At 47.1% G+C, this 19,906-nt stretch overlaps 1 protein-coding gene across 1 annotated transcript in view; it reads right to left on the bottom strand.

The window, feature by feature from the left end:
• The window catches only part of LOC141071084 (uncharacterized), a 30,940-nt gene extending 11,315 nt beyond the window's left edge, over positions 1-19,625 (bottom strand). The window contains exons 1-6 of the mRNA XM_073559598.1: positions 19,489-19,625; positions 2,201-2,350; positions 1,896-2,075; positions 1,690-1,813; positions 1,509-1,606; positions 240-330 (exon numbers count right to left, since the gene is read on the bottom strand). Of these exons, the coding sequence (XP_073415699.1) occupies positions 240-330; positions 1,509-1,606; positions 1,690-1,813; positions 1,896-2,075; positions 2,201-2,278 (571 nt within the window). The 5' untranslated portion in view covers positions 2,279-2,350; positions 19,489-19,625. The remainder of the gene's footprint in view (positions 1-239; positions 331-1,508; positions 1,607-1,689; positions 1,814-1,895; positions 2,076-2,200; positions 2,351-19,488) is intronic.
• Between the last annotated feature and the right edge of the window lie 281 nt (positions 19,626-19,906).

Genomic DNA, 19,906 nt, shown 5'->3' with positions numbered 1-19,906 from the left:
AGCTTTTACCAGCTCACAGCACCGCTCCAAAGCTGCCCCCACCTCCCCTGGACCCTGCAGTACATATATATATATACACCCCCTCCCCCGTATATTCGGATTATAAGACGCACCCCCTACTTTCCCCCAAAATTTGGGGGAACAAAAGTGCGTCTTATAAAGCGAAAAATACGGTAATTGTATCAGCATCTGGGGAAATAAAATCTGTGACTTCTCTGCATTTAGTGATCACTACTCACCTGTGTAGTCATCTGTAGGAATCTCCTCTTTACACTGCTCATCACCCCACATATATGTCTCTGTAGTAATAATATGGGGCAGATCTTCACCCTGAAACAAATATTATAAATATAGAAAATGGAAAAGTTGTGTGAAAGAATAGAAAATATCATAAATTAACAAGATAACCACACATCACATGACAGCAGACAGACGTTATGACATAGCTGCTGGTCTCCTGTACAAATCCAAAAACCTGTTGCCTTCTAATTCTAACCAGCAGCCTCCACAACTAGAAAATCTAGACATCTCATGCCTAAGGTCAGCTTTATCTGTCTTCTCCACCAAATATAAAACATATAATGAATGGTCACGTTATTAGAGACACCCATCTAGTAGAGCAGTGTTCCCTAACTCTAGTCCTCAAGAGCCACCAACGGGTCAGGTTTTAAGGATTTCCTTAGTATCGCCCAGGTGGTGGAATTATTGCCTGTGCAGGTGAGCGATCTCACCTGTGCGATTTTAAGGGAAATCCTGAAAACATAACCTGTTGGTGGCTCTTGAGGACTAGAGTTGGGGAACACACTGTTGTAGAGCATTAAAACTCCGTGGCCATCAGAATCTCAGTAATTTGTTGTTGTTGATTACACTTGTTGAAATGTTGGCCATTGAAGGCAAGATACTTTTTTACCAAACCTTGTGACATGGGGCATTGTCCTTCTACCACAGGGTAAACAGCTGCCATGATGAGATGAGTTTGGTTATCCACAATGATCAGTTCACATGAATTTCCTATTGTATTATATATTCAGTTGCAATTTACATGAACTTTGCACCACATGTTTGCTAAGAACAGTTCTTGATTTCTTTTTATGAGTCGTTAACATCCATATGATCCCCTTTTAATGGTAGTTTATCAATGACTGCATCGTTTTCTGTATATTCCTGACACATTATACGTATAAATCTCACAAAGTTGGCAGTTTCTGAAATACTGGCCCTGACCCTAGCACTGATGACTGTGCCTTATTCAAAGTTGCTCAGATCACTCTTGCTTTTCATTATACTGTGAATTCACACTGGAAAATTATCACTTCTTTTCCTGCTGCACTCTAGGGTCATTGCTCTAATTTCCTTATATGGAAACTCTAATTATGAAAGAACCGGTGTCGCTAATAAACTGGCCATTCAGAGTATAATACTGGTGAATAAAACAAGACTGAACACAAGACCTTCAAATCCTTCAATACATCATAGGGGAGATTTCATGACACCTTCTCTCCATCTACCTGATGATCCTGAGGAACATTCGGACTTTCTTGTTTACAGTCCTGTGGAAGAAGCGGATGGGGACATCTCTCTGGTGTTGAACTCTTACTGGATAGATCTGTAGGAAACACATACAGGGACTGAATTAATTCTTTACATACAGATAATTATAGGCCGTGTGTATTTAGTCCTGTCTATTACCTGGTGATGTGAGGGGCTGGGGAACCTCCATCATGACGTCCTTGTACAGATCTTTGTGTCCTTCTAAATACTCCCTCTCCTCCATGGAGAAATAGACGGCAACATCTTGAAACCTTATAGGAACCTGACACATACAATGATACCGTCATCCCCCGATCCCTCCATAGCGTTACTGTATAATGTCCCAGCATTCCCAGCAGTGTCACCTCTCCAGTCAGCAGCTCAATCATCTTGTAGGTGAGTTCAAGGATCTTCTGGTCATTGATGTCCTCATGTGTCAGGGGGTGAGGTAGAGGCTCCGTGATTGGGCTCAGGGGTCTTCCCCATCCCTCAGACACAGGGGCCTGACAGTGCTCCCTAGAGGTCTTCTTCACTACTGTGTAATCCTGGTTATGGAGAGACACATTAATAAACCTCACTACAGACATTTCCAGAGTCCTCACCTCTCCAGTTCTGTCTGTTATTCCCATAGATAAGAATGATGTAATGTGACGTCATCAGAATCTCTCACCTCTCCAGTAAGTCGGAAGAGAATCTCTATGGTAAGGTGTAATATTCTCTCCACCACTTTGTCCTTGTTCATATCCATCCTTGATGGTCAAATCAGAAAAATTCTCTTATATAGAAAATCTCCACTTAAAGGATCCGATATTGTAGGAACCTGAATGGGAGGAAGATGCCGATGTCACATAATAAAGAATCCCATGAAAATTTACAACTATTGGAAAAAATAGAGGTAATATTCTGGCAAATATGCAAATTGTCTCTTCAGAGAGGAAGAGGAGTAGAACTCTAATGCCACCTTTTGGAAGTAGCAATCCTAACAGTCAAACAGAGATTCTGGTTTGCCTTTTATCCTAAGTCATGTGACATGACTCGTTAAATGGTCAACATTGACTGTTAGGATTGCTACTTTCAATAGGTGGCACTTGACTTCTAGTCCTCTTCCTCTCTGAAGAGACAATTTACATATTTCCCAGAGCAGCATAGCAGCTTTAAGTCTCTTCATCTCGCATGCATAACATGTCACTCCACAAAGAGAAATGATACTTCTTGGATCCATGTAATGCATGTAAATTTGGCAGCATTGGGTTTGTCACTCACCTTGAGGTATTCTGTTTCATTGTTTTTCTTAGAAAAAAATCGCAAATAAAGACCCTGGTCTATTAGTGAAAGTCTTTTCTGGATAGAGAAAGTGGGATTACTAGATAGGCATATGTTCACACTTCTGTCAGAAAGCATTTTCTCAACCCAGTCTGTATAGTCCCTGTTATCCATTGCTTGCGTAACGTCTCATGGAGTGGACCCTCTGGGCCGTGATACCAACCCACCCTGGGCAAGCTGACCTAGTGAGGACCACCCTCTATACAGGGAGCGTCAGGGGCAGACCCAGGGGGGTAAAATACCACTATTGCTGGTACTAGGAGGCTAGCTCGAAAGAGGCTAGGATGGTAGGCACGCGAGAAACCTAAGTTAGCAGGGCGAGTGCAGAGAAGCACACTGGGCTCTGGACAGAGCATGCGGAGTACCGAAGCATGCAGAGTACGTACGGGAGAGTGTGGAGCATGCACTAGGAAGCACGATGGGTACAGGAGAGCGCAGGACGCGCACTGGAAAGCACGCTGGATTCGGGAAAGCTGAGCGCGCATTGGGAAGCACATTGGGTACAGGGAAAGCAGAGTGCACTAAGATGCACACTGGGACCTGAAAACACAGGAGCACCTGTGCTGGAACCAAGACTGGTCAAGCACAGATGCAAAGGCAATAATGAGGCACTTCCTAAAACAGGAAACGGCTTGCTATACCTGTTGCAGCTGCCCGAAGGAGGGTAATTCCAGGTCAGGCTGCATAAGAAGCAGAGGAGGCGTGCGTCCGCAGCCTAAGCAGCCGGGTGAACGCGCCTGACGGATGGGCCCCCCGACGCGCCTGCCAGGCCGGGAGCAAAGGAGAGACCGCCGGAGGAGCCCAACCCACGGCACGCCGGGGAGCAAGGTAAGTATGCTGGGGCTGGGCAGATGGCGGTGTAACAGTACCTCCCCACTTACATACCCTCCTCTAAGATACAAGGTGCAGTGATGTTCTCCCAAGGCTCCCACGACCTCTCCTCAGGACCAAACCCCTTCCAATCAATCAAAAAGAAGGTTTTCCCCTTCACCTTTTTCATGGCGAGTATATCTCTCACCTCAAAAATGTCCTCGTGACTAATAGGACCAGCAGTGTGACAGATAGAGGAGTGGTAGCGATTGAACACCACGGGTTTGAGGAGGGAGACATGGTAGTTGTTGGGAATACGGAGCGAGGCAGGCAACTTCAACTTGTAGTCCACGTCATTGATTCGTCTCAAGATCTGAAAAGGACCGATGTAACGAGGACCCAACTTGTAGGAGGGAATCTTAAGCCGGATATACTTAGATGAAAGCCATACTTTGTCACCAGGAAGATACGGAGGTGGGTCCAAACGTCTTTTGTCAGCATGTCTCTTCATCCTGTCTCCTGCTTTGACAACAGCTCTTTTGGTCTTCTCCCAAATCTTAGAGAACTCTACTGACAAAAAGTCAGCTGCAGGTACACCCGAGACTGGCAGAACCGGCAGGAGTATATTAGGATGCTGTCCTGAGACAATGAAAATAGGAGACTTGTTGCAAGCGTCACTAGGATGATTGTTATAGGCAAATTTGGCCCAAGGTAGAATACAGGCCCAATTGTCCTGGTGAGCATTGGAAAATAGCGAAGATACGATGTCAGGATCTGGTTGGTGCGTTCCACTTGACCGTTGGTCTGTGGGTGATAGGCCAAAGAAAAATCCAAAGCCACGTTCATAAGTTTGCAGAGAGCTCTCCAAAATTGGGAAGTAAACTGAACCCCTCTGTCGGACACGATGCGTTGTGGGAATCCATGAATCCTGAAGATGTGCGTAATAAAGATCTTGGCCAATTTGGAGGCAGAAGGCAAACCAGGCAGAGGGATAAAGTGGGTCATCTTAGAGAAGCGATCCACGACCACCAAGATTACCATACAACCAAAGGAGCGAGGAAGATCGGTGATGAAATCCATGGCTTTATGTTGCCATGGAGCCAACGGTACCAGCAGAGGTTGCAGTGTACCAAAGGGAAGTTGCCTCGAATCTTGTTCTTGGCACAAGATGGACATGAAGCTATAAAATCCTCAATGCCTTGGCGTAGAGAGGACCACCAGTAGTGGCGGGATATGAGAGAGTCTTCTTTATCCCTGCATGACTGGCAAACTTGGATGAATGGCCCCAAAGTAATACCTTCCTTCTGTCATCCTCAGCAACAAACGTCCTTCCGGGGGGCAAATTAGCTAGACCCAGGGGAGTCACCATGATAATCCTGGAGGTATTGATGATATGGGAAGGATCCTCCTCGGCGTCAGCTGGCAGAAAGGACCTGGACAGGGCATCAGCCTTGATGTTCTTATGGCCTGGTCTAAAGTGTAGTTCAAAATCGAAGTGGGCAAAAAACAGGGACCATCTGGCCTGCCGGGGATTAAGTCTTTGAGCCGACCGGATGTAGGACAGGTTCTTGTGGTCAAAGAAGACTATGAAAGGATGTACAGCCCCCTCAAGAAGGTAGCACCATTCCTTGAGAGCCAATTTGATGGCCAATATCTCTCTGTCTCCGATGGAATAATTGCGCTCCGCAGAAGAAAATGCTTTGGAGAAAAAACGCAAGTGACTAAGCGACCAGAGGAAGACTTTTGGAGAAGCACTGCTCCCGCTCCCATGGAGGAGGCGTCCACCTCTAGAATGAACGGCTTGTTAGTCTCAGGACGATGAAGCAGAGGGGCGGCTGTAAAGGCTTGTTTCAGAGACATAAAGGCATCTTTAGCCTCCGGAGACCAGACATGGGAGTTGGCCCCATTACGGACAAGAGCCGAGATAGGCTTAGACAGCGAGGAAAAATGCGGGATGAACTGCCTGTAATAGTTCGCGAATCCAAGGAACCATTGGATAGCTTTTACTCCAAGAGGCCGTGGCCAGTTAAGGATGGCTGATACTTTCTCTGGATCCATCTTCAAGCCGAAGTCAGAGATAATGTATCCCAAAAATGGTAAAGAGGTTTGTTCAAATACGCATTTCTCAAACTTGACATAGAGATGGTTCTCTCTTCAACGTAATAGAACTTGGCGAACGTCCCGCCAATGAGAAGACAGGTCCAGAGAGAAGACGAGAATATCGTCCAATTAAATTACAACGCTGGAATATAGGAGGTCTCGAAAAATGTTGTTACCAAACTCCTCAAATAACGCGGGTGCGTTGCAGAGGCCGAAGGGCATGACCAGGTACTCGTAATGTCCGTCCCGCGTATTGAACGCGGTCTTCCACTCGTCCCCGGCGCGGATACGGATCAGGTTGTAGACCCCACGAAGGTCAAGTTTGGTGAAGATCCTAGCTCCCCTCAAATGATCAAAAAGCTCCAGAATTAGAGGTAGAGAATACCTTTTCTTGATCGTGATGTCATTCAAACCTCTATAGTCAATACAGGGTCGGAGGGAGCTGTCCTTTTTAACAAAGAAGAACCCCGCGCCTGCGGGAGAGGAGGACTTTCAGATAAAACCCCTGGCTAGGTTTTCCTGGATATATTCTGACATGGACTGGGTCTCTGCTGGAGAAATCAGGTATATTCTACCCTTAGGAGGAGTTGAACCTAGAATGAGTTCAATTGGGCAATCATACGGCCGATGTGGAGGAAGACTCTCTGCCTTCTCCTTGTTGAAGACATCCATGAAAGACCAGTAGGCAGTGGGTAACCCAACGGGAACAGATGGAGGCCATGATGTTCCAACCGGTCGAACTCAAACTGACAGCAGGCACCTCTCCTGGCAATGTTGACCCCAACGAAGTATGTTACCAGAACGCCAATCGAGGGCTGGCTCATGTGCCCTTAAACAGACCAAGAAGAAAAGTGTGGGACATGTCAGAGAGTACGTAAAGGGCAATCTTCTCCCAATGCAGAGCCCCAATTTGCAGCTCCAGTTCTTCGGTAATGTTAGTAATCGCCTCCGGTAAAGGTCTGCCATCCACAGAAGCAATCCACTGAGGATTCTCCAGGGTCCTAACTGGGATCCGGTACTTCTCCACCTCTTCAAGCCTATTATTATTATTATTATTTATTTATGTAGCGCCATTAATTCCATGGTGCTGTACATGAGAAGGGGGGTTACATACAAAGTTATAGATATCGCTAACAGTAAACAAATTTACAATGACAGACTGGTACAGAGGGGAGGGGACCCTGTCCTTGCGGACTTACATTCTACGGGATAGTGGGGAAGAGACAGAAGGTCGGGGGTGCAGCAGCTATGGTGGTGAGGTGGCAGCTCAGGCGGTGGTGAGGCGGCAGAATGGTCATTGCAGGCTGTAAGCTTTCCTGAAAAGATGGGTTTTCAGGTTCCGTTTGAAGGATCCAAGGGTGGTGGATAACCAGACGTGTTGAGGCATGGCATTCCAGAGGATAGGGGATATTCGGGAGAAATCTTGGAGGCGGTGGTGTGAGGAACGAATAAGTGTGGAGGAGAGTAGGAGGTCTTGGGAGGATCGAAGAGTACGTGACGGAAGATATTGGGAGATTAGTTCAGAGATATAGGGATGGGAAAGGTTGTGGATGGCTTTGTAGGTCAGTGTTAGTAGTTTGAACTGGGTTTGTTGGGGAATTGGGAGCCAAAGGAGGGATTTGCAGAGGGGGGAGACAGGGGAGTAGCGAGAAGAGAAGTGGATTAGTCGGGCAGCAGAATTGAGAACAGACAGGAGTGGTGCAAGAGAGTTAGCAGGGAGGCCACAGAGGAGAGTATTGCAGTAGTCAAGGCGGGAGATGATGAGGGCATGTACAAGAGTTTTAGGAGATTGAGGACAGAGGAAGGGACGGATTCTGGAAATATTTTTGAGTTGGAGGCGACAGGAGGTGGCAAGAGATTGGACGTGTGGTTTGAAGGACAGGGCAGAGTCGACAGTTACTCCGAGGCAGCGGATTTCAGGTGCGGGAGAGAGCGTGTGTCATGATCCCAGTGCAGGTTTTTGAGCTGCACACCGGGGGTTTTTTGTACAGGAGCTGTCTTTTTTGGGGTTGATTGTGTCCTGTGAGGGGTTTCGTATGGATCCTAAGAAGGTGCTGGCGATCGCTGACTGGGTTCAGCCTCGAGATCTCAAGGGGCTCCAGCGCTTCTTAGGATTTGCGAACTATTACCGGAGATTCATTAAAGGTTTCTCACAAGTGGTGAAACCACTCACGGATCTTACCCAGAAGGGAGCTGATGTAAAAAATTGGTCTGTACTCGCTAAGGAATCCTTCTCAGCGATTAAGAAATGTTTTATGTCTGCCCCGATGTTGGTGCAACTTGACCCGTCCAAACCATTCATTGTGGAGGTGGATGCTTCTGAAGTGGGGGTGGGGGCTGTGCTGTCCCAGGGTCCGGCCACCCTTACCAATCTCAAAACCTGTGCCTTCTTCTCCAAGAAGTTCTCTTCAGCTGAGAAAAACTATGATGTAGGCAATAGAGAACTTCTTGCGGTCAAGCTGGCGTTTGAGGAATGGAGGCACTTTTTGGAAGGGGCGGCTCACCCTATCACGGATCACAAAAATTTGGCATACCTTGAATCTGCTAAGAGGCTTACTCCTAGACAGGCCCGTTGGTCACTTTTTTTTTCACGATTTCAGTTCTCAATTACTTTTCGACCGGGGTCCAAAAATGTTAAAGCGGATGCCCTGTCCAGAAGTTTTGATCCAGTGTCTCCCCCTGAGCCGCCGTCCTCCATTCTTCCCCCAGGGGTGGTAGTGGCGGGGGTCTCAACTGAGTTGGAACAAGAAATCCTAAGGGCTCAAGCCCTAGCTCCGGCAACCAGGCCAACCGATAAACTGTTTGTTCCAGGTTCATTGCGGCCTAGACTTCTGCAGGAGTTTCATGATTCTAGGCTGAGTGCTCATCCAGGTATCACGGCCACTAGAGAGGCAGTAGCCAGGGGTTTTTGGTGGCCTTCATTAAGGTCCGACGTCAAGGAATTTGTTTCTGCTTGTGACATACACTCACTGGCCACTTTATTAGGTACACCATGCTAGTAAGGGGTTGGACCCCCTTTTGCCTTCAGAACTGCCTCAATTCTTCGTGGCAGAGATTCAACAAGGTGCTGGAAGCATTCCTCAGAGATTTTGGACCATATTGACATGATGGCATCACACAGTTGGCGCAGATTTGTCGGCTGCACATCCCTGATGCGAATCTCCCGTTCCACCACATCCCAAAGATGCTCTATTGGATTGAGATCTGGTGACTGAGGAGGCCATTTGAGTACAGTAAACTCATTGTCATGTTCAAGAAACCAATCTGAGATGATTCGAGCTTTATGACATGGCGCATTATCCTGCTGAAAGTAGCCATCAGATGTTGGGTACATTGTGGTCATAAAGGGATGGACATGGTCAGCAACAATACTCAGGTAGGCTGTGGCGTTGCAACGATGCTCAATTGGTACCAAGGGGCCCAAAGAGTGCCCAGAAAAAATTCCCCACACCATGACACCACCACCACCAGCCTGAACCGTTGATACAAGGCAGGATGGATCCATGCTTTCATGTTGTTTACGCCAAATTCTGACCCTACCATCCGAATGTCGCAGCAGAAATCGAGACTCATCAGACCAGGCAACGTTTTTCCAATCTTCTACTGTCCAATTTCGATGAGCTTGTGCAAATTGTAGCCTCAGTTTCCTGTTCTTAGCTGAGAGGAGTGGTACCCAGTGTGGTCTTCTGCTGCTGTAGCCCATCTGCCTCAAAGTTCGACGCACTGTGCGTTCAGAGATGCTCTTCTGCCTACCTTGGTTGTAACGGGTGGCAATTTGAGTCACTGTTGCCTTTCTATCAGCTCGAACCAGTCTGCCCATTCTCCTCTGACCTCTGGCATCAACATGGCATTTCCGGCCACAGAACTGCCGCTCACTGGATTTTTTTTCTTTTTCGGACCATTCTCTGTAAACCCTAGAGATGGTTGTGCGTGAAAATCCCAGTAGATCAGCAGTTTCTGAAATTCTCAGACCAGCCCTTCTGGCACCAACAATCATGCCACGTTCAAAGGCACTCAAATCACCTTTCTTCCCCATACTGATGCTCGGTTTGAACTGCAGGAGATTGTCTTGACCATGTCTACATGCCTAAATGCACTGAGTTGCCGCCATGTGATTGGCTGATTAGAAATTAAGTCTTAACACACAGTTGGACAGGTGTACCTAATAAAGTGGCCAGTGAGTGTATGTGCCCGTTCCAAAAGCTTGCATAACCGACCGGCTGGGGAACTCATACCTTTACCGGTTCCTGATAGGCCATGGACTCATCTTTCCATGGATTTTATTACCGGCCTTCCACCTTCCAGGGGCAATACCGTGATCTGGGTGGTGGTGGATAGGTTTTCTAAACAGGCCCATTTCATTCCCTTGGCAGCATTACCTTCAACAGAAACGTTGTCAAGATTGTTTGTGCAGCATGTGGTCCGATTGCATGGGGTACCCCTGAATGTTGTGTCTGACAGAGGTGTGCAGTTTGTGGCCAAATTTTGGAGGGCGTTCTGTATGAAATTGGGCATCTCACTCTCCTTCTCGTCGGCATATCACCCGGAGAGTAATGGTCAGACAGAACGCACCAATCAATCCCTGGAACAAATTCTCAGGTGTCTGACCTCCGCCAGACAGGAGGATTGGTGTGATGCGTTACCGTTGGCTGAATTCGCTTTTAAAAACCGGGTGAGTCAGTCCACCAACATGTCCCCATTCCTGATTAACTATGGCTTTAATCTGCATTTTGGGGAGTTTTCTCGGGTGGATTCCGGTTGTCCAGGAGCAGAGGGGTCCATTCAACGGTTAAAAAACCTCTGGGCTGAAGTCCGGCGTAATATCTCTCGAGCCCAGGGGAGATACAAATATTTTGCGGACAAAAAGAGAGCCTCGGGAGACATGTTTCAGGTGGGAGAGAAGGTTTGGCTCTCCACGCGTAACATCAACTTAAAGGTACCATCAGTTAAGTTGGGACCAAAGTTCATTGGTCCGTACGAGATTATGGAGATAGTCAACCCTGTGGCATATAGGTTGCGTCACCCCGCCTCCTTAAAAATATCTAATGTGTTCCATAAGTCTCTGTTGAAACCAGCAGGATCTGTCAAAGAGAACTCTGAGACTGTTGTTCCTCCAGTGCTGGTGGAGGGTCAATTGGAGTATGAGGTCGGACATATTGTGGACTCTCGGCGGGTACGCCGCTCTTTGCAGTACCTGGTCCACTGGAAGGGATATGGACCAGAAGAGCGCTCATGGGTCCCTGCTCGCTCGGTACATGCAGATCGCCTGGTTCAGGCGTTCCATGCCAAGTAACCGGGGAAGCCTGGGGGTCCAGAGGCCCCCCGTTGAGAGGGGGGTACTGTCATGATCCCAATGCAGGTTTTTGAGCTGCACACCGGGGGTTAATGTCTGGAGCTCTGTGCAGGTTTTGACCTGCACACTTGGGGTTAATGATTGTGGCCTCTTTCTGGGAGAGCTTCATAAACCTCTGGGTAGCTTCAATCCCTGCCAGTTATACTTTTGCCTTTGGCCGAGTGTACTGACCCCCGTGTGCCTGTTTGTTGCTATAGCTTGTTTATATGGTTCTGACCCGATTCTGTTTCCCGTTGTGAATTTGCCTGTTGATTTTGTACTGCGTTATTATCTGTGTATGACTCATTGCCTGTGACCTGACTACTCTCTGCTCGCCCCTCTTGTACCTTGCAACTATCTGTGTATGACTCATTGCCTGTGACCTGACTACTCTCTGCTCGCCCCTCTGGTACCTTGCAGCTATCTCTGTGTGTGACTCATTGGCTACGTCCTGACTATTCTCACTGTCTATGCCCTTGGTAACTTTGTCTCGCAGTTACTCTGATAGGAATTGTCTTGCAGCTCCTAGCTCTGTGGAGTTTAGGCCACGCCCCTAGCACTCACGTGCTTCAGGTCCTGCGGCTCTGAAGTACACATCTATTTGGTTGCTGCCCGCTCCACAGGTAGCTTTGAGCACTGTTCGCTTTAGTCAGGACACGCGCACTGGCTCAGTGAGCAAGTTCAGTGCGGTGTCTCTGACAGCGTGATGCCGTTTACCATAATAGATAGATCAGGTAGGGAAGATACGGAAGATAATGAAGTTCCCTGCCATGCCCCAATCCACGTATTCCACCTTGGTATAGCATTTATGACCTAAAGACAACTGGACAGTCAAGATTAACGGTAGAGAGGAATCACATACACCTAGGGAGGCCTTTCTTACCTGACCTAGGTGGAGGAGTTTTCCGGCCGCACTGGGCAGGAATAAAGCACATGAAAAGCATCTCCACAATATAGGCATAGGTCTTGAGCGAGTCTCTCACGACGACGTTGCGCTGCCATTTTGAGTCAATCAACTTGCATTGGTTCAGATGCTGTTGTGGAAGAAGACACTGCAGAACGTGGACTAAGTGGCCTGTGGATGGTTGGAGACGGGCGAGTAGGTCTCCTATTTGGAGCTGCTTCACGATTACACTCCTGGAACCATAGGTCAATACGCGTAGCGAGTGAAATCAAATCCTCGAGAGAGGTTGGGGTATCTCGACCAGCGAGCTCATTCTTAATCCGACCTGACAACTCACACCAGAAAGCACCGACCAACGTCTTGTTATTCCACCCCAACTCCGAGGCCAGAGTGCAAAAACGAATGGCATATTGCCCCACAGTAAGTGAACCTTGGCAGAGGTTAAAGAGGTACTCAGTGGTAGAGGCCAGGCGACCTAATTCATCATAAACTCTACGGAAGGTTTTCAAAAAAATTTGTAACTGAGAGACTATGGGGTCGTCATGCTCCCACAAGGGATTTACCCACGCCAACGCCTCACCCTCCAGATGTGAAACCACAAACGCCACCTTAGCCCGATCAGTGGGGTATTGCTGTGGCGACAACTCCACATGTAGGCGACACTGGTTTAAAAAACCCTTGCAAAGATGGGATTGCCATTATACCGAGGCGGTTTACCAAGGCGAGGTGGGGGATGAGGAGCAGAATCGAGAGCCAGGGAAGGTGCCTGCGCCGAAGCAGCAGACTGTAGGGAGACCAGACGGTCATCCACTGAGGCCATATAACTCAATAAATGGGCCTGAGTGTCGTGCTGCTGAACAAGCTCCTGCTGGAGACTGGCAAGCTGGGTAGAATTCCCCGGGTCAGCGGCCTGTAAGGCCGACAAACAAGAATCCATGGGCTTCATGAAGGACATTATGCGACTCTGATTCTCCTGCAAATATACCAACTCTTTTTTAGCGGCAGCAGAAGCACCAGCAGGATCCATGGCCTGATTATTTTGTAACACCTCCTGCAGTGGACCCTCTGGGCCACGATACCAACCCACCCTGGGCGAGCTGACCTAGTGAGGACCACCCTCTATACAGGGAGCATCAGGGGCAGAACCAGGGGGGTAAAGTACCACGACTGCTGGTACCAGGAAGCCAGCTCGAAGGAGGCTAGGATGGTAGGCACACGAGAAACCTAAGTTAGCAGGGCAAGTATGGAGAAGCACACTGGGTTCTGGAGAGAGCATGCAGAGTACAGAAGCATGCAGAGTATGTACGGGAGAGTGTGGAGCATGCACTAGGAAGCAAGCCAGGTACAGGAGAGCGCAGGACGCACACTGGAAAGCGTGCTGGATTCAGGGAAGCGCAGAGCGTGTACTGGGAAGCTCGCTAGATACAGAGAAGCGCAGAGCACGCACTGGGAAGCACGCTGGGTACAGGAGAGCGCTGAGCATGCACTGGACAGCACAGGGAAACGTAAAGCGCGCACTGGGAAGCACGCTGGGTACAGGGAAAGCAGAGTGCACTAAGATGCACACTGGGTCCTGAAAACACGTGAGCACCTGTGCTGGAACCAAGACTGGTCAAGCACAGATGCAAAGGCATTAATCAGGCACTTCCTAAAACAGCCCTGAGGAGGGTAATTCCAGGTCAGGCTGCATAAGAAGCAGAGGAGGCGTGGGGCCGCGGCCTAAGCAGCTGGGTGCGAGGGCCTGACGGGTGGGATCCCCGATGCGCCTGCCAGGCCAGGAGCAAAGGAAAGACCTCCGGAGGAGCCCGACCCGCGGCGCGCTGGGAAGCGAGGTAAGTATGCCGGGGCTGGGCAGATGGTGGTTTAACAGCTTGTCATTGCTTTTTAAATGTCGTAGGGCTGATTGCAAACTAGGTCTGATATTAGAATTGCACACATGCCGTTTTGTAATATATTAGAGAGTGCCTTCAGGTATGACTCAGTCTTGTTTTGGAAACATGGGTATTCCATACCTGGTAATGTGTTTTTTTCATGAGACATGACGGCACCACGAGAGAGGGGATCCGCCCAATGAGGACAGGAAACCTTCAAGATAAAAGGGGCGGCTCCTCTCTCCGCATCAGTTGTTTTAAAGAACACGAGAGGAACTCCACAGGTTAGTGTACATATAAATAATACATCCTTTACACTACTAAATCTCCGACACCCAATGGAGTGTATAATGCTAATAATGCACCCAACTAATAATGTGATCAATAGGGAGGCAATATAAGAGTGCCGTCATGTCTCATGAAAAAACACATTACCAGGTATGTAATACACGTGTTTTTCCATTCTACATGACGGCACCACGAGAGAGTTACAGAGATTTGTATTCTCTTAGGGAGGGATCACTGCTTGTAACACTCTTCTCCCAAATATGAGATCAGAGGTAGCAAATAGGTCTAACCTATAATGTCTGACAAAGGTAGACGGAGCGGACCAAGTGGACGCTTTACTGAATTGATAAACGGGAGCGTCTGCTCTCTCCGTCCAGGAAGTCATCACTGCCCTCGTGGAGTGGGCTTTTAGGCCTTCTGGAATAGCCCTGCCTGCACTGTTATCTGCTGGCATAATGACCTTTCTCACTCATCTAGCTATAGTTTGTCTAGATGCTTTAAAGGCCCCTCCTTGCCCCTTGGAATGAGACAAATAATGCCCCCTGTTTTCTCCAAGGTCTCGTTAGCTCCAAATACTGCAGGAGACATCTCCTCATATCTAGGCCATGAAGCCTCTCCTCCTTCTGGCCGTTAGGGTCAGGACAAAAGAGATGGTAAGGTTATCTCCTGAGCCCTATGGAATTTTGATTCATGCATGTAGTTGTCAAATTATTGGAATTTTTACCTCTACTGAGTTTTTTTTGCAAAATTGGCAAATAATGTGAGTTGGGTCATCCTTTGTGGTCTCAAAAAAAAGGTCCAGGTTAGGCGACCCTTGCCGCCCCTGAGAAACTGCACCCTTGTGACCGACGCTGGCCACAACCAGAGTTGGGGCTAATGATGCAGTGCTTGTCGTGGTTGTATCACTTTGTCTGTCCAGGAAGCCGCAAAGTAACCTCCTCGTCTTCCTCTGCTGAGCTATTCAGCTGTCTACCTCTGGGTTCACACCAAGTGGGATCTACAATCTCATCGCCATCTTCTCTGTTCTCACACTATTCAACTGGAGTGTCACCCTCCTCCTCTTCCTGCTCTGACACCACAATACAGTCCACATGTGACTCTGGTATCTGAGTCTCCTCAGGATCACCTCCACCCCCAGTGGTTAACATCTGGTGATGAGGGTCTGGATTCAGCTCAGACCCTACTTCCTCCGGCCCCGGATCCAACATGAAAACATTTTGGGCATCAGTGCAGATGTTTTCCTCCTCTAGATTCTATGAATCTTTGGAGCAGACCGCTGATGTTCAGGCTATGTGCCCACGTTGCGTGTTAAAACGCACACCAAAAACCGGACTCCTTCCCAGAAATCGCATGGTTTTTGCTGCGCGATTTCACCGCGATTTTACTGCGATTATGATCGCGATTTTGCCGCGATTTTCGTGTGCGATATTCAAGCACTTTCCAAGCGATTTGAAGCATCGCTTGGAAAGTGATTGACAGGTTGGTCACACTCGTCAAACATAGTGTTTGACAAGTGTGACCAGGTTTTTACTATTGAGGCCGCCTATGCAGCATCAATAGTAAAAGATAGAATGTTAAAATGCTAAAAAAAATAAAAAAATCGGGGTATATTTACCTTCCGACGTCCCGCGCTGCATTCCCGGGCATCAGCGTTCCCAGTAATGCCTTGCGAGACCTGTGATGACGTTGGTCTCGCGTTGCTATAGCGATCTCGCGAGACCGCTAGAGTCACGCGAGACTACGTCATCACAGGGCCTTGCCGCAAGGCATTACTGGGAACGCTTAGGCCGGGAATGCAGCGCGGGACGCCGGAAGGTAAATATACCCCGATTTTTTATTTTTTATTCTTTTTTTTACAGGGGTATGGTACCCAGGGCCTGGAGGACAGTCTCCTCTCCTCCACACCGTGGGTACCAACCGCACATGAGACACTTAACTTCCCGCATGGTGGGCATAGCCACATGCGGGAAGTAAGCGATTCTCATGCATTCCTATGGGTGCGGAATTGCGGCAATTCTTTGCGATTCCACACAAAAGAATGAGCATGCTGCGATTTTTTCCGCGATGCGATTCCGCCGCGGAAAAAAGCGCAGCATTAGCATAGCATGGGCGGAATGCCATAGGAATGCATGGGGGGCGTTCTGTGCACGATTTTTAAACGTTTTCGTGCCGAAAATCACGGCAAAAACGCTTAAAAATCGCTACGTGGGCACACAGCCTCAAGGAATAGATTGTGTGAACAGCTCTGCAGAATGGCTTATCTGTGGTTTCACACAGTCAGTTGGGAGGTTGGAAATTTGTGACGTGGAGGGAAACAAGTGTGATTGGGGTGCCACCTCTGAGGATTGTACAGTGTGATGTTAAGGTGAAGGAAGAGAGGCCACTTGATGCAGCGCTTGCCTTCCACTAGAGCACCTGCTCTTTCTGGCCCTAATCTACAAGGCATACTGCTGTGCAGCTGCCATAGAAAGGGAGTGAAGTAGCCTCTCTAGTAACAGATGTCAGTGATCTTTGGATAGGAAGAGATGGTGTTTGTTCGGTTGCGCTTTCATTATCATTAACACCTAACCCATGTACACATCGAAAACCAAGCCTATTACCCCTCCCACTACGACCTTGCTTTCTTCCACTCATGTTGTATGTTCTCTTCCCCTCTTGTAACCTGCTGTTTCACAACCTTAGGCCCAAACCTGTCAGTCACCTGTCACTAAATGAAGAATCACTATTTATTTTCTTAGAAAGTATGCCTGAACAACACTGTTATAGCCAACGATTTTGAAGAGGTGGCCTTCTGATTTCTCACTGCAACACAGTTTTATCAAAAACTATTTGGATTAGAAAATTGGGCCTCTTGGCTGCACCCTAATATTAAGGCAAACAATTTGTAAGTGGAAATCTGACTTGTCACTGAAAACACATTTTTATTACAAACGTTATTTATTAGCAAATTGGATCTCCTGGCTGCACTCCAATATATGATCCTAATAATTTGTAAGTAGAAATCTGGTCTTATGATTTTTTACCGAAATACATTTTTATCACAAAGAATTTGGATTAGCAAATTGGGCCTCCTGACTGCACCCCAATATTAAGCCTAACGATTTGTAAGAGGAAATCTTGCCTTCTGATTTCTTACTGAAACACAGTTTTATCATAAAAGAATTGGATTAGCAAATAGGACCTCCTGAAACTGCATCACCGTTTTACCACAATCTAGTTAGATGCTGGAAGATCGATTTCACACAGGACAGGATCCTAACAAGCTAACTAACCAGTTCACTTGCAGCAGTAGCAGAAGCGACCTCTCTGCAATGTGACACGGAGAAAAGGGCGCCAGCAAAACAAGATGTCTGCTTTTCATATGGCCAAGGACGTGTCACTTTGGCAGTTAATCACAGAAGACCTTGTGTCATGACATTGTGGATGGCTTCTGCACCCTGATTAGTTGCCTGATTGTACACACATTACAAGTTATTAAAGAAAAAAATATAGAAAAACAAAAAAATCCAGTCCGCAGCTCCCCTGATCTAGACACACCACATCAAACATATCCCCCCCGCTCATCATACAGCACCACTATCCTAGCCAAAGTCATAGCAAAAGCATTAGTGAAAGCGCAATGATATACCAAAATTCAACCAAATTTTGACGACTTTAAGGAAAATTGTTTGGGAAACCGAACACGAATCTGAATGTGCTACTTTCTTGCTGAATTTAAATTTGGCAGATGTTTTCAGAACAAGTTCGTTCATCTCTATTAGGGCTCATACTCGCTTGCGAGAGACTCGTCTGATTCTCATGCGAAAAACTTGGCACTGCCGCCGGCACTCGGACCGGAGCCTGCAGCTACATGTATTTCTATGCAGCCGCACGCACCGGTCCGAGTGCCGGTGGCAGTGCCAGGTTTTTGTGTGAGTCTCTCACAAGTGAGTGCCCTTAATGACAGTTGCTCACCAAAATGAAGTGACCTGAAGGCATTCTCCGAATTGTAATTGTCATGGTCAATATCAGCAGGATGACTATCAAAATGTAATTTAAGAGTGATGTTTCTGATTAATTTAAAAAAAAAGATTGAAGATTGAAGTTCCAGGCAGGTACAAAATTTATGCCATACGACAATAATTCACGTCGATCTTAAGTCAGAATAGCAGAAGACAAATTTATGAATTTATGACATCAAATGTCATATTGAAGATTCCCGCGTTTACATCTCAGTACGATTTTGGTTGTGTTGATGTTTCCTTCCTTTTCTCCTACATGTTTTATTTTGGAGTACAGATGTGTCTTTTTCTGTAGTAGGATTTTTTAAATTCGTGAATAGATTCCGAATCGGAGTACTCTAACTCCAGGGGAAGTATCAAGACCCGAGGAACTAAATGTGACCTTGTTCGGTGTGCTATGCGCATTAGTACATTATTTGGGATTTCTTAAGATAGATTTTTTTTTTTCCACCTGCCCCGTTCGTAAACCTGTTCTATGGAGTAATCATGTGTATCACGCTCCCATTTTTTTTTTACGTCCACGATTTTCTCCTCGGTTTATTTTGATGTTGCTCTTATTGATAAAATCATCAAAATTCTCAGGTGACATTTCTTTCACTTCCCTTTCGATGGCTTCTATATTGGTTTGCAACTCTTTGAGTGCTGCCTCTTCTTTCCATATAGTAAGGGTAATTAGTTTCAAAGAAAATATTTCATTACACATATGTGTCTCACTAAACTGTGCTAGGGGTATTTATAATTCTGAGTCCCCTGGGAATAATACTCATGTCCTTATCGTTTATAAGGGAGCTAATAGCCCGCCATATGCTGTCCAGCCTTGTTTACCTATGTGTATAGATACACCCTTCCCCCTTTTGGTCTTCCGATAAACATTTGTATTTTGACTATTACTGGGGACTTTTGATCATTTTTTGTGTTTCTTTGTTCTTTCCATATATATATTGAAATGTAAAGTGCTACGGAATATGTCGGCGCTATAGAAATAAAATTTATTATTATATATACAGGACCGCAGAGAGCTTTCCCCAGGAGACGCGTGCGCTTCTATTCACCGTCTATGGGAGAGAACAGAAGCTCTGGCTCCAGAGAAAGAGAAGAAACCTCCATCAGTAAGTTATACGGAGCGAGGAGAGAACCGTCACCAGCACTAAGGGGTTAATATCCCCTGACAGTGACAACATGGAGCGAGCGAGGCCATAATGGAGACTGTAGAGTAACAGAGCAGCGAGCGCCGTCAGGAGGGAAGTGACCCAATGTAATCCAACACAGACGGGACCGCAGCACTGAGGGGGTTAATGCCCCCAGTAATGGGGAATCTCCAGCACCTACCTCCACCTGCAGAGCCGCACACCACATATATGGCTGTTCTGTGCTCACAGGACCTGGGATGAGGTCACAGCCATGTGATCAGTCACATGGAGGGGGAGGAGTCAGGGGTCACATGATCAATGATCTCACTGTCTCTGTGGGGGCATTGGTGAAGCAGATAAACAGGAAAACAACCCTGGCTGCCGCATACAGGATGAACCGGAGAGAAGAAAGTTTGCTTAGAGGGAGACCGATCAGTGGAGAGTTGCAGTAGTCCAGGCAAAAATGAATAAGAGCGACAGTAAGAGTTTTCGCAGTTGAGAAAAGGTCGGATTCCGGAGATATTTATTTATTTTTTTTACAGTAGATTGCAAAAGTATTTACTCCCTTGGCTTTTTACCTATTTTGTTACATTACAACCTGTGTTTAAATATTTTTG

The sequence above is a fragment of the Dendrobates tinctorius genome, unplaced genomic scaffold (genome assembly GCF_039654945.1).
Source record: "Dendrobates tinctorius isolate UK_male_01 unplaced genomic scaffold, ASM3965494v1 ptg000014l, whole genome shotgun sequence".
Taxonomy (NCBI): domain Eukaryota; kingdom Metazoa; phylum Chordata; class Amphibia; order Anura; family Dendrobatidae; genus Dendrobates; species Dendrobates tinctorius.
This window is presented reverse-complemented; position numbering and strand designations above follow the sequence as displayed.